Source organism: Ochotona princeps, chromosome 3 (assembly GCF_030435755.1).
Source record: "Ochotona princeps isolate mOchPri1 chromosome 3, mOchPri1.hap1, whole genome shotgun sequence".
Lineage (NCBI taxonomy): Eukaryota > Metazoa > Chordata > Mammalia > Lagomorpha > Ochotonidae > Ochotona > Ochotona princeps.
Window position 1 is genome coordinate 90,642,601 of NC_080834.1, and position 21,249 is coordinate 90,663,849.

General features: G+C 53.6%; 1 protein-coding gene across 1 annotated transcript; it reads right to left on the reverse strand.

Moving 5' to 3' along the window:
* Positions 1–1,051: 1,051 nt before the first annotated feature.
* Positions 1,052–21,120, reverse strand: MUC4 (mucin 4, cell surface associated). The gene is made up of 24 exons (XM_058661343.1): positions 21,063–21,120; positions 20,825–20,947; positions 19,525–19,658; positions 18,727–18,891; positions 17,819–17,974; positions 16,323–16,453; positions 14,393–14,481; positions 12,571–12,750; positions 12,275–12,403; positions 11,479–11,598; positions 10,956–11,164; positions 10,424–10,508; positions 9,849–10,016; positions 9,479–9,580; positions 8,922–9,155; positions 7,568–7,705; positions 7,058–7,239; positions 5,922–6,081; positions 4,980–5,153; positions 4,515–4,588; positions 3,475–3,539; positions 3,152–3,387; positions 2,354–2,516; positions 1,052–1,539 (listed from the first exon to the last, which is right to left on the reverse strand). Exons 1-24 carry the CDS (start codon positions 21,118–21,120, stop codon positions 1,344–1,346), a joined length of 3,471 nt encoding a protein of 1,156 aa, XP_058517326.1. The 3' UTR covers positions 1,052–1,343.
* Positions 21,121–21,249: the final 129 nt, after the last annotated feature.

A 21,249-nucleotide genomic window follows, 5' to 3' on the forward strand; every position in this document is an offset into this window, starting at 1 on the left:
CAGACAATAGAAGCAGAAGGAACCATGCTAATTTGTTCATTGGCATCACCCAATTGTTAAAAACAAAGGCATTAGAGGGAGGGGAAAGCAGAGACCCAGACGGGAAGCAGAGCAGCAGGGACTTGAACACACGCCCATGTGGGATGCCGGCATCAAAGGCAGCCTCACCCACTATTCCATAACGCCGGCCCCTGACTATGCCTTTAAGTGCCGTCTTGGGGCCTAGGCTTGTCCATTAGGCGGTGTCTTGGGCTGGCTGGGAGACATTGTTCTCTATGTAAAGTGGGCAGTAGAGAGTCTCTATTCAGATTAAAGATGCTTGTCTATGTATTTCTGTTGCCATTACAGTGAGCCTGAACATGTGGTTTGTATCACGCAACCTCCATTCCAGCCCTAGGACCACATGTGTGTGCATGTATGTATGTGTGTGTGTTGAGAGGAGAGAGAGAGAGAAATTGAAGCCTGGTGTGATAGCCAGGAACTGGGAAACCCTGGCTATCCCCAGAGCGATGGTGGTATGGATGGGGGTGGTTAAGATAAATCTACACTCTGCTGGTTCACTCCCCAAAATGGTTGCAAGGGTCCAGTGTAGGCCAGGTTGAAGCCAGGAGCCTGATGGGAGGCAGGCACCCAAGTAACTGAGCTATCTATCATCAACGGCTTTTCCAGGCACATTAGTAGGAACCTGGATGAGAAGTAGAGCAGCTGGGATTTCAACCAGGGTTCATATGGGATTCCTACATCACGGGCAATGGCTTAACATTATGTGCCACAATTCTGGCATATCTCTCAATAAATTCCGCTCTTATTCCTACATGGCTTTGACTTCGTGCCTCATGCAGGAGCAAGCCCTTGGCAAACAAACCAGGATATGTAACGGAAGCCAGGCCTCGGGGCAGGTCGCAGTCGCTGGACTTCTCAACAGCAACTCAGCGTATAGGATGGCATCTCCGTGCCCCACATCTAGCCCAGTATTCACCAGAAAATCAGGAATGGAGTCCATGTTGCCGACACACACACACACACGTCAGAGACTTTATCTAAACAGACTTTAATCAGAGGTAAACAAGAGAGTTTTGTGTGCAAAAGCATGTTGGTTCACTTAGAGTTGCCAGCCCCACGCGGGCCATAGTGCTCCGCTCGGAGGATGTCTGCGGGAGCCAGCATCAGCTCGCGTCCACCTCTTCCCTAGCGCTGCGGGTTCTGGGCAAGGTCCATTCTCCTCGGAGGATCGCGAATCACCATCTGTCATTTCCCCGTCTCTGGGTTTCCCCGGAGCCAGGGCTCCGAAAGTGCGAGGCGAGGACCAGAGTGGGTCTGAGGTATCCACAGGAGGCGAGACTTCAACTTAGTATGCCCAGAGGGTAGGAGGACTTAACCCTCAAGCAGGCACAGAAGTGCACGACCACAAACGTCCCGACTGCCAGCAGCAGGACCGCGCCCAGGGCCCCAAAGAGGATCCCGAAGAAGGCGCCTAGTCGGATGCTCAGGTGCTCACAGCGCTCACCCCAGGGCGAGTAGATGGAGAAGGGCACACAGCTGGGGACACAGGAGGGCGAGAGAAAAAGCGTGTGGTCAGGGGCAGTGAGACAGGGACATGGTCTCCCTGGTCCTCCTCCAGATCGCGCTGCAGGTGCAGGCTTTTCAAACGCCCTAGCGCCTGTGCACTTGGTGTCAATTCCCTCCATGAACTGTGAACCGCAGCGATGCGGTCTGGACAGGCCTCAGGTGGGCAGGCGTGGCCTGGGCCCTGATCTTGTCCCAACCCTCCCTAGGCTGGGCTCTGCTTGGGCTCCTCCCATCTCCCCTCCGCCTGGGCCCTGCAAGCGCAGTTGCAGGCGCAGGGCGCATGCTAAGGGTGGTGGGAAGCTGAGGTGGTGTTGAGACACCCTACCAGAGCCCCTGGGACGGTTCATGGACTCCGGAGGGCTTCCTCTACTGAGTTCTCTCATGGGGGAGCAGCCAGCAATGGCTCTGCATTGGGGATTGCCTTCCTCCATGTACATTTTTGCAGAAGCCAAGCCGGGTGCTATAGTGATTTGGAAATCAGAGCCTGCTGGTAACTTACTGGCATCTGCAAAAGCGGCAGGGTCCTCAACTTCTGAGTGGTCCTAACACCCCCTCATGGCTCCTGGGTTTCTGGGGTAATCCAGCAGACACTCATCTTTCTCTTCCATGGTCCCTCCTTCTCTGAGCCCAGTTCCCTTCACTTAGTCAGGAGTCCTCCTGATGGTCCCTGGCCATGGGATGCTCTCGCATTCCCAGATCCTTCCCTACTGGTCTTGCTCGGCTTGAATTTCCCCTGCCCCGTCTTCTATTCCCCTCCCACCCCCTCGGGGCAGCCAGAGGCTACCTGCAGCGGGGCCCATCTGGCAGGTGCTGGCATCGGCCTCCATGATCACAGTAGCCCTCAGTGCATGGGGACACACAGGTGAAGCCGCTCTGGGGTCCGTAGGCAAGGCGGTAGCCCTGGTAGCTGCTGCATCGGAGGTAGGTCTCCAGTGTGCTCACGTTCACTGTCAAGGGTAAGGCACAGCTTTAAGGTACAGTGGGAGTTAGGCAAGTTACTGGGACACCCTTACCCAAGCTAGACCAGTTCTGATGGGATAGAAAATACACAGGTGAAGATCATGTGTTAAAGCTGGCCAGAGTGACGTTGAAATTCAAACTACTACTAATGAGTGTGGTCTAGGGGAAATGTCTGCCCCCTCCCAGCCTCAGCTTATTTGTTTTTTTATTTTATTGGAAAGGTAGATTTACAGAGAAAAGAAGAGATAGAGGAGTCTTCCATCTGCTGGTTCACACCCCAAATGACTGCACAGGTAAGAGCTGAGTTGAAGCCAGGAGCCAGGAGCCTCCTCCAAGTCTCTCACATGAGTACAGGGTCCTAAGACTCTCCCGGGCCACAAGCAGGAAGCTGGGTGGGAATTAGAGCAGCCAGGACACAACTAGTGCCCATATGAGGTACTGCTACTTGTCAGAGGAGAATTAGCCAATTGAACCATAGTCCTGGCTCAGGTTTACTTATTTTAAAAGAAGGGAAAGGAATGATAAGGCTGACCTCACTGTGAGACCTGCGGCCAGATTCAGATGCCTCCTCCCCTGCTCCAATGCCCCCCACTACAGTAACCTGCAGTCGAGGGGGACTCACGTGCTGTGATATCCTGCACGTCTCCCCTTGAGATGGGGTAGAAGACCACGTTATTCCTGGGCCCCGTGCTCCGCTTCCACCGCCCCCTCTGGAGCTGGGGGAGGAAGGCCTGCACCACAGCATCCTGCAGCTGGTGGTTGAGGAAGTCGATGACGGGTCCCCGCAGGCGGTACTGGAACTTCGAGATGACCTTCCAGTGCTGAACCCGGCTGCCTGAGCCAGCTCCTGGGCCAGGGCTGTGGGTGAGAGGATAGCCAGGGGGCTGAGGGCATGTGGGGGAGAAGGGCCCTGGCAGGGGGACAGGTGGGGGCAGTCCAGCTTACACTAGTTCCACAAGGCTGTTCCAGAGGAAGGCCCGCACGTCCAGCATCCCCAGTCTGTATGCCACCTGCAGGGGACCATGAGGGATGATGGGAGGGTGGAGGGGGGCGAGCCCCCACCCACAAGAGGAGCCTCTCCCACTTCAATGCATGTGTCCATTCCTGTCTGTCTTTGCCTTTGAGTTTTGGGCTCCAGAATCTTCCAGAACATTGCTCACATTCCCTCTGTACCCTGGCACCCCAGTGTAGCTCACTGGCAGGTTCTGGTCCTTGGCTAGTATCTGTAAGTGAAGACTGTGGTATCCCCCACTCCTCTGCCTCATGTTACAGCCCCTGCCTGGCCTCTGATCCGTCCCTAAGAGGAAGGTTCATGTTGATGGACCAAGGGGATGGACAAGTGTTGGGAAAAGTGTTGGGAATGTTGTGCTTGCCAGCAGTTAGTCAGGACAGGACTGTACTGGCAGAGCTCAGTGTCTTGTTCTGTAGACAGATGTCAGCAGATTCTACTATGGGGCATGCGGAGTGCTAGAGTGACAGCAGTGATCACGTGAGAACAGCTTTGGAGCACAGGTTGTATTTCAGGTGCGTGCTTAGGGCTTTTATGGATGTTATCACTTAAACCTTCACAGGGATAATAACAATACCTGTGCCTGTTTTTTTAAACCAATGAGCTGCTAAGTACTTTGTCAAATGTACCTGTTCTCATAGGTGGTAAGGCAGGGATTTGGATACCGCTGTGTATAGCGTTATAGAGCCTCAACAGCTCAGAAACTGAGTATCTGACTGCAGGATGGACAAGGACATGGGGGGTAAGATGAGAGAGCCCATTTCTTCTGGGAAGGTTGTTTCTTCCATTTAATACTTCAGAGGTTGAGGTCTAGGGTTGAGGATGCTCAGAGGGAGAGGATGGGGGCCTTGACCTTCCTGGCTTCCTACCTTCCCAGGCACCTCTGGCCATGTGGGACATACAAGTGATTGCCCAGCCCTCATTGGAACCTGCCCAGATCTGTCTCCACCCAGAGCCCGGCGCGTGCTGCACTGACCGAGGCGTTGACCTCTGCGATGGACGCATTTTCGTCTTCCATGAGTGAAAGCTGGATGACTCGTAAGGGGAGGTCTGCGGACAGGAGAAGCAAAGCCATCATCCTTCATGGTTCACCTAGCCTTACCCGCCAGCCCATGCACCTGCTCCCTTCCACGGTGAGACTGGCCACTGGAGGGCTTGCAGGGTCTTACCCTGGTGCTCATCCCATGATGGTCAGGGCTTCTGTGATTCTGTTTGCACTGAACCACGAGGCCCCTACTTCAGTTATACCTCAGCCAACTGCTCAGGCCTGTGGTTCATGCTGTGACAATTGCCCTGCCTCATCCCTCCAGCCTGTGAGTCACCACCACGTGGATGAAGTGTGGGGTTCTGCCCACATGGGTTTGGAGCAGCTTTAGTCCTAGATCCCAGAGTCTCCCCCAAAGGTGAGAGCAGCATAGAGGTGGGGATGGCTATGTCATACCTTGAAGGGTGCTTGGAGTAAAACTGTTCCCAGCCAGGAAGCAGCGGGAGTCGGTGAAGGCTTGGGGACAGGTGCAGGCCGGCTGGCAGCTCAGGGTGATGTAGCAGTGGCCCTGGTTGTGGCAGTAGTTCACAGGGCAGGAGTGGTTCTGGCAGAGGTCAGAGTTCTCCAGGGCTGCAGAAGGGGCAGTGTGGTTAGCAGCATCATACCCACACTAGCCAGGGGGGCAAGCTGCTCCTGGGACAGGCTTGGGACCCTTCTCCTAGTGCCTCCTCAGCCTCTATTCTGCTGGTGGGCCACTCTGAATCCTAAACTACCCTCTCACCTATTCCAGGCATTCCCCTGCCAGGTATCCCTTTCCCTCTTGAGGGGGAGGGGAGCTGCCCATTTCTACTGCAGAGGGAGTAGAGTAAGTGTCCACACTGATTTGCTCCCCTCCTTCTTCCCTCCCCTCTCCTTTCTGTCTCTGTCAGGTGGTACCTTGACCCACTGTGGCCCCGCTCAAAAGGCAAAAGTGGTCTGATTTGATGTGTGACAGCTGCCCTATCCTTGGGGCTGTAGTGGGTCACAGCGGAGAGGCTAAAGGGCCAGGGGAGAGCTAGAAGGGGAAAAGGAGGTGTCTCTGCTGCCAGGGCTTTGTGGAGCTCTAAGGTCATACCTGGCAGGTGAAGAGGGACCCTGGCCCTCTTGTCTTGGAAGGCCCCCAGAAGCTCAAGGGCCCCAGCTTGTCACTTGGTCCCCTGACCACTTCCAACCCTCATCAACCTCTTGCCCTGAGGTTTTACCCATTAATGCTTTGGGACTGCACTGTCCTGCCCCCTCCCACATGCTGGGCAGCCTCTTCCCATCTCCCCGCTTTTTGGAAAAGGGGAGAACAGGTTTGCCTTTGGCTGTCCACGGTGCCAGCACCTGCTCCCGCTGGGAACCCTGTTTCCAGCTCACCTGCGCAGTGCCGCCCGTCCCCAGTCATGTTCATGGGACAGGCCTCGCAGCCCTGCCCAGAAATGCAGCTCACACCGGGGAAACATGGCTCCAAGCAGGGATCCCCAGTGCGTTCACAGGAGGTGCCAAAGGTGTCTCCATCACATCTGCAGTCAGCCACCTGGAACGATGAGGTGCCAATCACTGGGCAGCCCAGAGGTGAACCATTAAGGGCTGCTGGGTGTTTCTGTACCGACGTCTCTGGTTGAAGAACCCATGGACCCTGAGTCTCTGTCTTAGTTCCATCAGCATCTGCTTGGCACTGCCTTGCCAGACCTGGAAGCTGGCAGGTCACTGTCTATTCTTCCCTGGCACGTGCTCTATCCTGATCCCTGCCTGGCCCTGCACTGGGGTTCAGCTTCTTTCCTCTCTTGTGGTATCTGCTTGCCCAAAGTCCTTCCTAGAGTAAGACAGGAAGAGAAGGTAAGAAGGGGAAAGGGAGAAACGGTAGGAGGCAGAGAGGGAGAGAAAAGTGCAGAGGAGGCAAGATGTAGACCAAGTATTTTGGTCAGAAACCTGAATGCTGAAGGCATTTTTCTGAACTGAAAAAGAGATGGAGACAGAGAAAGCAAGGAGGAACGCAAAGGAGTCCAAGGACGGCAGGACAGAGGGACCCATGCCGCTTTCCAACACTGTGATGATGAAGCCCAAAGAGAAAAGGCTGCCACACGCTCTGGCCATCAGCACCACAAGCCACTGCTAGGGCAGCGTCCTGAGTCTGAGCTGAGCCCAGGAGCAGCCTAGAGTCTCCCGGGGCTGATGGTGGTTGGAGCCCCGATGGGAATTGAGTAGACTCACGCCCAGGAACTGCATGGACACCTTCCCACTCCCCCAGCTCATGCTCTTCACTTCGTTCACCCCATGTGTGGCAACTGGGGAAGCACTGGGGAGCTGTAAGAAGGGCTGAAACAGCCAGCTGCTGCCAGCCTGGCAGAATGCGAGGTGGGATGTGAAAGTTCAATTGAATGAAACAATAAAGAATGTTCTGTTTCCTGCCATGTGAGACTTTACGGCCTGAGAATGCTACTTGCTCCCTCACCTCCCAGCAGGTGGCTTACTGGATGTCTACACCCCACACCCCATGCCCTCAGTCTTACCTGCAGGGAGGAATTGCCCACCCAAGTGGTCTGGTTGTACAGACACTGGCTCTCTGTGCTGCACACGCAGACCACGGTCTTCGGTTGGAGGGAAGATGACAGGCCCGTGGAGGAGCTTCGTGCTAGGATCTCCAGAGTGAAAGGTTCCAGCGTCTTGGGTGTCCACTGCAGTGTCCCGTTCTCTGCCCAGGGGTGGGGTAGGATGGGATAGAAGGAAATGAGCGGAACGCCTCTGCTGGGGTGGGGGAGGGAGCAGAGCTGTCCTGTCATCCCACACCCCCACTTTGCTTAGCTCATCAGGTGCATTCCTCTGATCCACTGGGGGACGCCTCTATGAATGACAGAAGGTCATTGCTAGAAATGAGGGTCCTGGGTAGGCAAGCGAACAAGTGCCAGGAAGTTGTGCAGGGTGTAGAGAAACACAATCACCTAAAGCTTGACTCTGGCCTCAATCTCTACCAACACTCACCCACTCACCCTACCCCGCCCCCAGCTGCCATAGGCTCTGACCAAAGAGCTGGAAGTCGGTGCAGTTGCTTCTGAGAGAGAAGGTGACATTCTCTGAGTCACTGGTGTACTGAATCCACGTGGTCTTTCCCTGGTAGGCTTCAATCGTGTGATTACCCTTGATGGACGGTGGGAACTGATCTGAAAGGCAAGGAGGGGATGGCCACACTGCTGCCTTTTCAACCTCCTTTCTCTCCCTCAACCACAACTTGTGCTCCCCCCGCCTTTGGAAGCAGGAAGTACCCTGTGCACCTGCTCAGACCTGCACAGAGTGTGACTGTGCTGCTCCCCCAGCCAAAATCTGAGCCTCCCTCTACCTCCTGTTCTTACAGAGGTCCTTCCTAGTTCTTTTCCGAACAGACGTGGTAGGTGGGTGTGTCATGAACTGAGACAGAGAACAGAAAGGGGAGACCATCACAAAGCTCTACCTTTGGGGAAAGGGCTACTATCCAAATGGACCTTGCTTCTGCCTGAAAAGAGTGAGCAGGTAGAACCATTCAAGGGCCTCCAATTCTGGGAGCTCCTGCTATTTGCTTCTCATTATTGCTTCATCCATTCAGCCAGTCAGTAATTTAACAAGGATTTACTTAGCACTGAATCAGTGCCTGGCATCATTGTAAGACACAGCAAAGAATAGGCAATAAAAACTGTATGTATGAAAATCACAAAGTGTGACAAAGCCAGAATGGTAAACAGGAAGTGTGGGAGGATGTGAAGTTTTACATAGGGTGGTCCAGTGAGAGCTCTGGGAGGGCAGTAAAGACCCCACATGTGAGGCCTGTGTTCCGTATCACAGTGCCTACATTCCAGGTGCTACTGATCGAGCTTTCCCTGAATGTGCGCCCTGAGACATAGCGGGTGCTGGTCCAAGCACTTGGAACCCCTGCCACACACACAAAGACACAAATCAAGTTCCTCCTGACTCCAGCTTCGGCCTGGCCCGGCCCTGATTGTTGTAAGCATTTGTGGAGTAAGCAGCACACGGAAGACCTCTCGCTCTATCTCTCTCTGTCTCTGTGGCTCCTTCTCTGTTGCCTCTCAGTCTTTCAATTAAGTGAAACTTGGAGTTAGTTTAAAGGTAAAAGAGAAGACTCACTGAGAAGTAGCATTGGGGAAAAGCAGGTGAGGGAGCTGTGTCTGATTGGGGGAGACGGTATTCCAGGTGAGGGAACGGTATGTGCAAAATGTGGGAGCTGGGAGTAACGCCACCCACCACATGTATGAAAATTATACAGAGAAACCAGTGAGGTTGCAGGAGGAAGCAGGTGGGAATGAGCCAAGGAGTCACCGGGGCAGGGAACATGGGCTTATGTGCACTCCCTGCTCCTGGGAAGGCCTCCTCGGCCTTAGCACTCACTTTGGGTGGCATTCATCTCCCGGTATGTTCTAAAGAGCGTTCTGGTATGGAGTCCAGCGCTGGCGTCTCGCATGGCCAAGGCATCATACGTGCATTGTCTGTCTCCATTGCACCCAGAGATCAAAGCCGCATCACCAGAGCTGTTCTCCAGCAGTTGTGAGAAGAAGACGGGGGTGAAGGAGGGGGGCAGCTGGTCGTCCCTCTCACCAAGGAGGTCTGTTCCGTTTAGTTTCCCTGTAACACCCCCGGAGTGCAAAAGCAGCAGTTGAACTTCCAGCCGATTTCTGCTGTGTGCCCACCTACCCCCACCCACCTCGCCCTCATTTTTCCATGGTTTGGGGCTAGGGAGGGCGATGTGGCAGGACAGAATGGTCTGGACATCTCGGACCTTGGTGTGAGGGCCACCTGCTGCCTGGTCCACTTCCAGGTGGGGGGGCATAGAGTGGACAAATGGAAGGGGGCGTTTGCATTCCCATGTCTCTTCCTAGCCTTCAGCCTGGCCTGGACAAAGGAGGGAGCACTCCACCTGGCTCCCACGCCCCACAGCCTGGACTCACAGGTCATCCCGAAATGGAAAAGCTCCTCCTCGGTGCTCCCACTCGCCAGGAAGGAGCCATTGGGCATCCTGAAGTCATCATTGGGGTTGTTGTTCCAAAGTCCTGCAGGACACAGATGAGGGTGACAGCCCATGGAGTGGCGTGCACAGCAGGTGCTACTCTTTAGGGTTCAGGCCTCCGGGATAGGGGAGGGGACCACACTGTACACTCCAGCTCTGGCAAGGGAGGAGAAGGAAAGGAAGAAGGGAATGTGGGAAGACAGGAGGGAGGGGAAAGGAGGGTGAAGCAGCTGGCCCAGAGCTTGTCCTTAGCACGGCAGGGGGAGGACAGGAAGTGAACCTCAGAGGTAACTGAAGCCCCTATTGCTTACCCAGGAGGCCCTCTGTGCGGCCCTGGTACTCCTCGGGGAGGCTGGAGGAGGCGTGTAGGAGCTGGGAGAGGGCCATTACTGTGATGGCCACCGTGCCATCGAAGCTGGCCGAGACCTGGGTGCCATTGCGGGTCAGCAGCAGCCCGCTGCTGTTGTAAGTCTCCCGGCCTGAGGAAGGGCAGGCAGGTGAGGAAGCAACCGGGTCAGCACCCTGCGGCCACCAGGCCCTGCTGCTGCCATCCTCAGGAGGCACAGAGCAGAGACATCAAGGGTAGCCCTGGAATGTCCTGAGAGGCCCTCCCGTCTAGTGGCCTCACACCAATCCCACAAACCACTTTCTTCTCCCTGGGGATGGAGCTGAAAGCTAAAAAAAAAAAGAGGACCCTTGCACTGGATGAAGGAAGGAAGCGGTGTTCCTGCCGCAGGCCCAGCCTTTTGAACCCAAAGGGGTGGTGACCTGCTTTGCTGCATGGCGTTGCCTCCGTGTCCCCACACTGCTCCTGGAGCACAGGGCACCCCGTGAGCTCTGACCTGGGGAAGGAGGAGAGGCCGGCTGGTGGCTCTCTCCAACCTACCTTCTGCATCTTTGGTCTCAAAAGTCACAGTCTGGTTATTGTGTAGAACTCGGATTGTGTCATTGGGCCCCAGGAACCACTGAACCTGGAAAGGAATAGGAGTCCCACGCTGACCATCAGAGGGAAACAGAGAGCAAGGAAGGATGCTCCCGAGAGCTTCTCTGGGCTGACATCTGAGCCCTGGAGGCAGAGGAAGGCTGGCAGTGAGGTTGTGCCTGCTGTGGAGGGCTCTGTGAAGTGCCCTGGATGATGGGCACATCTCCTGGATGATCTCATGGCAGCCACGAGGGTGGGAGGGGTGGAGTTACTATCCTTACTTCACCAAGCAGTGCCTTCAGAGTCCATATAGAGTGAATGGGGCAGCCAGGCCCTGAGGTTGACTCTGGGACCTCTCTCCTGCCTGGCTGTGTTCTCCTGTCCTCCTGCCTTCCTGCCTTCCTTTCTGAGTTCTCCCTCATGGGTGTCTGCCTGAATGAAGGGCATGCTGGGAGATGGGGGTAGAACACAGGGGTACCTGGGCACCCTCCCTCACCGTGATGGGGGCCAGGCTACTGGAGTTGTACTGGGCCGCAAAGGCGATGAAGTTGGTGGCCGGGGCTGAGCCAGTCTGGGCAGTGCGGCCCTGCAGCTCAAAGGAGGAATTCCCGTCCCAGGCGCGCAGCAGCAGGAAGTCCCCCAGCCCGTTGAAGGTGTAATTGGCACCATCCAAGGTGGTGATGTGCGGGTCCCCAAACATCCAACCTGAGAAAAAAGAACATCACATGAGCAAGCTGGGAATAGGGCCTGAGCTTGCCCAGGTTCCCAGGCAGGGCATCTGCCCAGGAAGACTTGAGTCTGGGGAGGGACCAGGGAGCAGAGAATTCCTTGCCCTTGGGGGCGCCCATCTTCCCCTTATCTCCCAATGCCATGTGCAAAGCCTCACAGCCCCACACAGAATCATCCCCGAGGTCTCTTGTGGCTTGCAGGAAACTGGGTCCTCCTGGCCCAGGCTTGGTGACCATGAGGTCAGAGGTAAGTCCTGCCCTGGGAAGCTCCACCTTAACCCTGAGCCTCACCAGGTCGTGGGGGCCTGTATCCGGCACAGCTGACTGGGGGCCGCCTTTGCTGGTACATTGAGCAGAAGAAGGGCTTGTCATTCCAGTGGCAGCACCAGTTCTGTGGCTCCAGCTCTTGCTCTGTGGAGAAGTGTAACATGTTGGGGGACGCAAGTCTCTAGGAGGAGGTGTTGGGAGGGGGAACAGGAGCAGGGGAGCATGGCTGTGGCACCTGCCCGTAGTTGTCACAATCCCAACCTGCTCAATGAGCTTCCACGATAGCTGGTTTGGGGACTTTGCTGCTTGCAGGCACGTTGGGGGTCATTGTGATTTAGGGCACACTGTGGGAGGACCTGCCTGATGGCCAAGGACCATGGAGAATGGCAAGGACATGACAGCAAGTGGGAGAGAACCCAGACCTTTACCCCTAACCCTCTAACCCCTGGGTTCTTTAGCTCATTCCCGTGGAGGGTCTCTGTGGGTAGCTGCCTTACAATCTTGCCCCACACAGCCTGTCAATATGGAACCAGAGGGATGGGCCAGACTAGGTTCTCTCCTTACCCAGAAGGAGAGAATCCAGACTGAGGCTATAGGGTCAAGAAGAGACGGGGCATCAAACTCTAGAGGCCAGCAGGTTGGAATGCTGGGAGTTTCCTAATTTTAAGATCAGGAATGGGAGCCATGGAATGAAGAAATGAGGTTTCAGTGGGGCCCCATGACTAGGTAGGCTGGGCTGGGCTGGGCTGGGCTGGGCTGGGCAGAGCCTTCAGTTCATGAGCAGGGGGGTTAGGGTACCTCTTCATGGACACACACATACCTAAGTGCGAAGGGCTGTGCACTCTCCAGCCTTCACGAAGCTCTCCCCACAACCCGTAGCTGCAGCATACACCTCCTTGCCAGGAAGAGAAGCGGCACAGTTTCCTGCTGCCACCGAGGTCCCACCAGTCTGCAACAAAGCCAGACCCTGAATCATGTCCAGGCTGTGGAATGCCGGGGGTGGGACAGATGGGGGTGTTTCTGGGAGAGAGGCTGGGGCTGCCTCGGAAAGGACAGGTGAAACAGAAGGGGCAGAAGGGTTGGTAGGTAGGCCTGAAGGGGACAGGAAAGTGTTACCTGAGCTCACAGGCCGGAATCGTAAGTCCCATTGTCCCTGCTGCCAGGTACAAGGGCAGGCGATCTGGTTCCAGTTCCAACTTGGCCACTGAGGCTGGCTCTGCAGCCACTGTTGGCACTTGAGACGGTTGTTGGGTATCGGTTCCCTGTGGAGTCTATAGATCTGCAGTCCCCGGAGGCCTGGGGGAGCAAAAAAAGGGATTGTCCCAGAGCCTGGGGCCTCAGGTCTGCTTTAGCTTTAGAGCTAATCACAAATTCTAGATGTATCTGCCTCATGCCACTCCCAACCTCTCTGGACAGCTCCAAGGTGGGACTGGCAATGATTCCTCCCCCAAGTCCCTGTGATGTGAGCCCCTGAGCCCTCAAACCTTAGATCTTAGAGCAAAACCCATGGACAAGAGCTGGGTGGTGAGGACTCACCCCTAAGAACCAACTCTGACCCTGGCCCACCTGACACCTTCCAGTTCCCCCAATCATCTCCTCATGCATCTCGGGTCTCAGTTAGGGACACCAGCTCCCATCCAGTCAAATGGTCAGATACTGGGCCCTGCCCTCCCCTCCCCTAGTGCAGAGAAGTTGATGCAGGGGCCTATTCTAATGCCACAAGGCCAAGGAAGCCACTCTGTGCCCAGCTTTTGGAGAAGCAGAGTAACTGGGAGGAGAAAGCCTCATGAGTGTTGACTGTGAGACTAACTCCTGGTGAGTGCCACACTGCCCATCCCAGCTGCATGGGTGTGAGTGGGGCTTCAGAGCCTGAGAAGACATGAGACACACAGGACATTTTGACTCTAGCCTCATATAAATGAAGACATAAGCACTATAACTACAACTTCAGATTTAAGACTTTCAGAATAATCATTGTTTATGATCATCTGCTTATGGCCTGGTGTCGGAAGATCAGATATACATCAGATATTCTTCCTCAACACATGCATGCACACATACAACACATGCATGTGCACATGCTTGGATAAACACATGCAGGCACCCACAAAACGCATGCCCACACACTCTCATGGTGTACCTCCCTAGTCACAAGGAGATGCATCTGTGCAGAAGGACTCTGGTCTGACAGGAGGCTGTCCTCTGTAAGCTGGCACCATGCTCTGACTTAGCTCATGCTTCTGCTACCAAAAACTTCTGTCACAAAGCGAACAGAACCTCATTTGTGCATCACAATTCAATGGCTGATGTCTAAGCCCATGTGTCCTTTCTCCTTTCACACTTTGAAAATTATAATTCTTGCCCTGTTAGGGTCTCCAGACATTATGTTGTGTCATGGACGAGCTTCCACAATTTGTCTTTTTCCAAAACCAAAAGCTCTTTGAGAGCACGTGCAGTTGACTTTCTTCTATTTCTCATTGTTTCTCGCTGCTAGCACAGTGTCCAGCATACAACAGGGGCTCAGTTGGTGATGACCAGATGAGTATTAGGCCTTTGGAATACCTCTTGGGGGTGTTCCTTTGAGGACTCTGGGTCCTCTTTCCAGCTGTAGGACAGGACACCAAAGTGTCATCCCAACAGCCTGTTCCTAACCCCACCTCCCACAATACCCTGCTCTCACTTATGGGATCAGTGTCTCCACTGAGTGCTCCAGGACTTGGCTCATCCAAGGGAGGGCACAGAGCCTCCTGGAGACCCTCCTGTGCCTAATGCATGGAAGGTCCCATCTGTTCCCCACAAGTATAAATGTAGGAGGCCAGAGCCTACGAGGCACAGGGGTGGTGGAGAGGGGGTGGCAAGCTGCCCTCAGGACTGCTGTGGTGTGCAGAGTAGAGGGAAGGGAGCCCCAGGGAGCAGTACCATCAGGCAGTGCCCTTACCTAATCTTGAATTCAGCAATTGGTCCGGACGATACCTCTCCCACACTGGCTGGAACGTCAGTGGACTGTTGGCAAAATACCCATCTCCACTGCAGGCAAAGGAAGGGCTTTCAGAAGTCGGCATACACAGGCCTGAGAGCAAACTCTCAGAGGGAAGTTCATTTGTTCACTCAGCTGGTTAGTCAGCCCATCAACCCTCACATGCCCCGCTGGTCAGCCGCTGGCCAGCCAATAGGTGTGCTCAGTCGTCCCACCTGAACCACCCAAGTTGTTCACTGATCAGGAATGGAGTGGCGACGCAGGAACAGGGGGGTGAAAGGCCTTATCTGATCACTGCCTGCAGGGAACTGGCAGGCCCACTTGGCCATGAGAGGGGCATAATGGGTTTGTTTCCATCAGCCCAGGGAGTGGAGCGAGATACAGCAGAGTGAATGGTGCACATGAGGGTGGGGAGCGTCTCTGCACTGAGCCAGCCATGCTTACACCTGTGGATTCCAGATGTTGTAAATTTGGTGACCACAGGCAAGTTGCTTATGCTCTCTGGTTTTTTGTGCTTACACAAGTGTCAGAGGGATTACAATTAGGGCGAGTGTTTGCACAATGGCTAAGGCACCACGTGGGACACTTGCATCCCAAATCAGAGTGCCTGGATTTGAGTTCCCACCCTGCTTGTGAACGACCTCCCTGCTAATGAGCACCACAGGAGGCAGTGGATGATGGCACAAGTACTTGGGATATCTGGGTGGAGTTCTGGGCTCCTGGCTTTGACCTGTACCAGCCCTGACTGCTCTGGGTTCTTGGGGAGTGAACCAATGGATGGATTGTCTCTCTCTCTCTCCCTCTCCCATTTGTCTCTCAAATATTTAAAACTTTTTTCCCCCTAAAAGGGATTGCAGTAGCATCCATCTCACAACACTGAAAGAATTCAGCTGCAGTAACATTTGCAAATCTGTCAGCACGGAGTGAAGACTGGAAACAAGGGCACAGACACCTCCACCTGCACATCCACCACTACCATCCTCAGTGTTGGCTGCAGGAAGACAGCAGGGAGTGATCGTCTCTAGCTTGGGTCCACGGAGCAGAGGTTCCTGGTCTCCTGTCTGACACAGGCTAGATGGCACCCAACATGCATGATGCCTCCCTTGGGCATGCTCCTGTTGGTGGGAAATTCCCAGCTGATTGGGCAATTTTACTTCATTCTTTTTCACCTGGTACATCCAGAAACAAGTAAAAGCACTGTAATTACACTTGATCTTAGCCAAAAGGCCGAGAAGCGATAAAGCACTGTAATTAGAGTGGTAACCTGCATGTCTGCCAGGGCAAGCAGAAACAATGTGTGCCAATTACTAGCAGCAAATGACATGTGACCATCACAATTGACATGTGTGCTGAACCGTTAAGTCAGACACTAAGATGCCTCATGTACAAGAATCCCCATTCAACCATCCACAGCTCCTGCCTCCTGTCACATGCTCTGGGTAGGTGAAGAATTCCCAGGTCAGAAAGGCAGACTCCAGCCTCCTATGTCTCAGTCCAAATCCTTGCTTTGCCACTTCCTCTATGACCTTAGGCAAGTGACTGATCCATTTGTAGTCCAACTCACTTATCTGTAGAGTAGGGTAGTAAATGGTGTCTACTGTTACTATCATTTGTTATTGTTCCGATACTTGAGAAGTCAAGACAGGCTAGCCAATGTCAGTGGAAATCAGAAAAATCAAATCTCTGGGAAGATAGTGGGAGGACAGGTGGAAACTTTTGAATTGGAAAAAAGCTGGGTATGAGGCTCCACCAGAACTGGAGTCAGCATGTGTCCGAAGCATCAGCAAGGAGGAGCCTTGCCTTGTCCTAGACATGAGCATGTTGTTACAGCAAACCCCACTCTGCACCCTCTAGGTCACCGGCTCAGTGCGGCCAGTCGCTCCCATCCTACCTGGAGAAGCCCATGAGGACCGAGTTGCCTGGGCGCTGGGCCACATCCCATTGCATCCCACCACTCTGGTAAAGAAACAGGGCATAGGACCTGCTCCCATCGGTGGAGAGAATGGCCTGGTAGGTGCTCGTCTGGTGTTGGTGGGAGGCAAACAGAAGGAATCCTGTGAGAGAGATGAGGTCTCCTCCCTAATGCCCCCATCCCTGTCCTGACACACACATTAGGGCAATGACATGGGCTCAAAATGTTGGCAAATTCAGGATTGGTTAGGGCAGATTTTTGATGAGAATCAAGCATTTAACCTTGAAGGATTGGCCTGCTGTGACTTGTTAGCTGGCAGGGGGAGATAAAGGACTATGGGTTAGAGTATAGTTAGAAGATGGTTTGTGAGAAAAGCTACATAATCCTGGGATATTAAGCCGGGATATCAGAGCACTGGGGGAGACTTAATTAACTTCCTCAGGAATATTTAAGGACACTGAGCAGTTGTTCTCCGCCTGAACGATGTGGAGAGCTGCAGTAAGGCGGGGGCTTGGGGGAAGGTTGGTTTTCTAAAGACACAGGCCTCTGTAAAGTAGCTACTGACTTCACTGAATGAATGAATCAGTGGGTGACTGAAGACCTCACTTCATGGCTAGGTGACCTTAAACAAGTTGCTTCTTTCTCTAACAATTGTCTATCTCATCCTGAATGTAAATAAGCAGATGGGGCTGAGCCACGTGTAACTGCCAGCATTCTGGCACACCAAATGCCATTCCCAGTTCCAATCTCATTATATCTGGTGTTTGGGGGTAGTTTTGAGATCATGCAAGTTCAGGGAACTTAAAAAAATGTAGACAAACGGAATTAAGAGGTATATTTACTTTGGCGTCAAGGATTTTTTTAATCCATGCATGTTTTTTTTTAAATACTACACACTTGGGCCCGGCGGCGTGGCCTAGCGGCTAAAGTCCTCGCCTTGAACGCACCGGGATCCCATATGGATGCCGGTTCTAATCCCGGCAGCTCCACTTCCCATCCAGCTCCCTGCTTGTGGCCTGGGAAAGCAGTTGAGGGCGGCCCAATGCATTGGGACACTGCACCCGGGGGAGACCTGGAAGAGGTTCCTGGTTCCCGGCTTCGGATCGGCGCGCACCCGTTGCGGCTCACTTGGGGAGTGAAACATCGGACGGAAGATCTTCCTCTCTGTCTCTCCTTTCTGTATATCTGACTTTGTAATAAAATAAATTAATCTTTAAAAAAAATAAATACTACACACTTTATTCATAGGCATGGATTTCAATTTTTTTTTTTTGCAACAAAATCAACATACCTTTTAATTCTACTTCCCTGTGTAAAGGGCTAGGGCAGGCCTGGCTCACAGAGTGTGTGGCTGGGACTGCTAGAGTCAGTGCTGCTTCCCTGAGTTACAGGATGTTCCGAGAGAAGCTCCTGCTTAGGATTCCAGCATGACTGGAAGGAGACAGCTCACCGGGAGCTGCCCTGTGTCCACTCACCCCAGAGGTCCACTGGGCAGGATAGGCAGGGGCATCGACCCAGGTGATCTTTAAGGTCCACTTGGCTTTGTAGCTCCAGGAGTTTGTGAACTTTCTAATCCAAGACTCCACCTGCCTGACTAGTGGGTTATACTGGTCATAGAATGTCTCATATTCCTGCAAAAGGAGTGGAGATAGGAATAAAAAAATCAGCAGCCATGCTGTATCTTGAGAGACTCCCCTGCCACCTCTCACCCCACACACACTTTCTCTGCTTGGGGATCCTGCTCACTTGAGACCTCCTGCTTCCTGATCCTTCTCTATCCCAGACCTGCATTTTTGCAATGACCTTTTCTGACCCTGACATCAATGCCGATGTGGACTGCAGAGAAGCCTGGGTGTGTGGGACGGAAGGTCCTGGCCCAGAAATCCAAGTCTCCTATAACTGAACTCATACAACCCTGAGCTCCAACCAGCTCAGAGAGTATAGCTACTCGTCCCCAATTTTACTTCCCCATGTTTAGTGGCTTTGGGGGGACAGACACATATCTCCTCCTCTTTGGAGCCTCTCTAGCAATCTCTGCATGGCAGGGCCACTGGACTCATTTGCTGCAGTAGCTTTCATCATACGCTTGCACCTGTTGGAATTGTTAACCCACCCCAGGAGCTCAGGAGGACTCCTGCTTGATGTAGATCCCCTTGCAGCCCTACTCTAAACTCACACTGAATTCCAGCCCTCACCTCTGGCACCTGCAGGGCTCCTCACAGTTGGCAGGAAACATTCTGAATCTGAGTGCTCCAGATGAGCTTCCTTCCCCACTCCCTTATCTAAGCCACCCCATCACTTGCCCCTGTCAGTCCAGGTGTGGGCAGAAGGAGCCCTCACAATACCCTCTCTGTGGCCATTTGTCTCCCAGGCTGGGTCCCACCTGATAAAATATGGTTCCCCGGCGGCTGGAGAAGTCAGCATCATCCCAGAAGGGAGCCACCACAGCCATGGTATCCCAGGCTGTGAAGCCTCGGCTAGGTGGATTGGGATAGGAGAAGATCTGATTGCTTGACTCCGGGAAAATGATCTGGCCATTGTCTGTGAACTGAGCACACAGTTGCAGGGTTACCATCAGGGAGGGCTATGTGCAACCAGGGGACAGTCCCTGCCTCAGGTCATCTCCTCAGCAGTAGGATGTCCAAGGACAGCTTAGGGCAGATGGTTCGAGCTGTCAACAGCCCCAGGGAGGGCACCTCATTCCTCTTGCTGTCTGTGGAAGCCCTGCACACAGTGATTTCACACAAGTACCCTCTCCCAACAACTGTTCTCCTATCCTGAGGCAACAGGGTTTATCTTGCCTCAGTGGGAGACGCCCTGTCTGTACCCCTCAGCCTTGTCCTGAGACTTGGGGCACATGAGACGCCTCCTTCAACGCTGTGCTACCCTCTCATAGTGTCTGAGCGTGGCAGGGACCAGCCCTGCCATTCCAGCTCCACATAGGGAGACATGCGGCAGAGAACCAGGAAGTCATTACAGAAAATGGCAACTGCAGGAACCAGCCAGATTCTGCAGGGTTGCCTCCGACTGGGAATTCGCTTGCATGTGCCTTCTTATCTAGGCACGCACGCATGCACGCATGCACGCACTGACGCACAGCTGCCTTTCACCCTGACCCCTGTTCATGACCCCCTCCTGCGGATCACGGATCCAGGATCTTGGGCGCAGCCGGGGAACTCACGTAAAGGAAATCTCTCAGAGAGGAGCCCAGAGGGAAGCCAATGTGAAGCTTGAAGAGCTGCGAGGTAAAGTCCACAGTCCTCCTGACGAACTGCGTGTCTCCAACGATTGGGCCGTAAGTAAGGAGAGGGATGCCTGGAGCTGGGAGGGAAGAGTAGGAAAGTTCTCATGCGCCTTGACCTCAAGCCAGGCTCAGAGGGTTACCTTCTTCATCCCTGCTTGCTCTTTTCGCAGGCGGGGAAAGTGGGCTGCGAGCCTTCAAGCATCCTACCCCTCACTCTCCTTCGTGTTTACCACACCGCAACTAGTCCCAGCCTGACCCACTGAGAGAGGAAATTGATTCCTGTCAACAGCCTGCACCACCTCTGTCATGGCTCCTTTAACGTCCAAACGCCAGACTCCTGTGCAGTGAGCATTAGACATGCAAAGGCTGTGTGTTCACCAACGACAGAGCTGCTTTTTGAGTTGGGATTTCTCCAGAAAAGTCTTCTTAGAATGTGTCCTGGGGATCTTCTTCAATATGCTTGACCTCCAGGTTGAGGAGCCTGGTCCTAAATATTTCTCAGAAGGGTCTCCTCCCCTCTGTAGGGGTGCCAGCCATTGCTTGGTGCCCTCAGTTGCCCTTGCTGGGAATCCTGCAGTGGCCTCTTTGTTGTTCTCCTTGCCTGGTCTCTCTCACACACACATCTAACTCACCTCTCATCACTCCTTTCCTTGCTTTCAGCAATCCCCAGTGCTTTGGAAATCTATGCAACCCTGGGAAGGTGCTCACCCCCATATCTTGGTTACAGCTGCTCAAACCTCTCCCATCCATCCAGGATGCTCCTCTCCCTGTTGCTTCCACTCTCACCAGGAAGGCTCTCATTACCCTGGAAGCCATGCCCATATGCCATAGGAACTGTCCATGGAGGGTACTTGATACTCTGGGTTAATTCCTTTAACCGCACTGAAGAGGGCAGATCTGTCTCCAGCTAAATTGCATCTTGGTTATTTCTCTGTCATTAGTTTCCAGTCTAGTGCCATACACAAAGCTAGCACTCCACTCTGTGCTGCCTTATTCTTCTCAAAAGGCTGTTTGCATTTGACAAAGCAGAAACTGTGAGCAAACTAGAGTTTGGGTGTATCACCTCTCTGTAGGAAAGCATAGAGCAGAGGCATTTCCCATGATTCAGATGAGGCCATGGAGATACCTGGACAACTGAATCTTCACTGGTAGCTGCCATTCAACTACTACAACGATAAAACCTACATATCGCTTGGTGGCACAGTGGAAAGGGGCCCAACTCCACAACATCACTCACTTTTCCCCTGCTGAACAGTGGATGTACTAGATGTGGAGGTTGTACGAGTCAGGGAGGTTGCTGGGGACAGTGACCGTGTTCTGCTTCTCCCACCATTTGTCCACAGTGAGGTCGTGACGATTCCTGGATATGGAGGAAGAGAAGACAGGAATGAGTGTTACAGTCAGAGGGTAGCAGAGTCCAAGGCATTCACAGAGAACTGGAGCTGAAAGACAGCTGGAAGCCTTCTTGGCCTGACTTCTGTCATACCCAAACCACTGCTCACATGAGAAGTTTTCCACTAGGGCCAAAGACATGGTGACCCACCACACCCGCTGCTCACTTCTTCCACTGGTTGGTTTGATCTTGGCCCTCCCCTAAGATGCTGGTTTACCCACATTATCTAGTACTTCCTCTAGGATGAATTGAGCCAATGGGCCATTAGA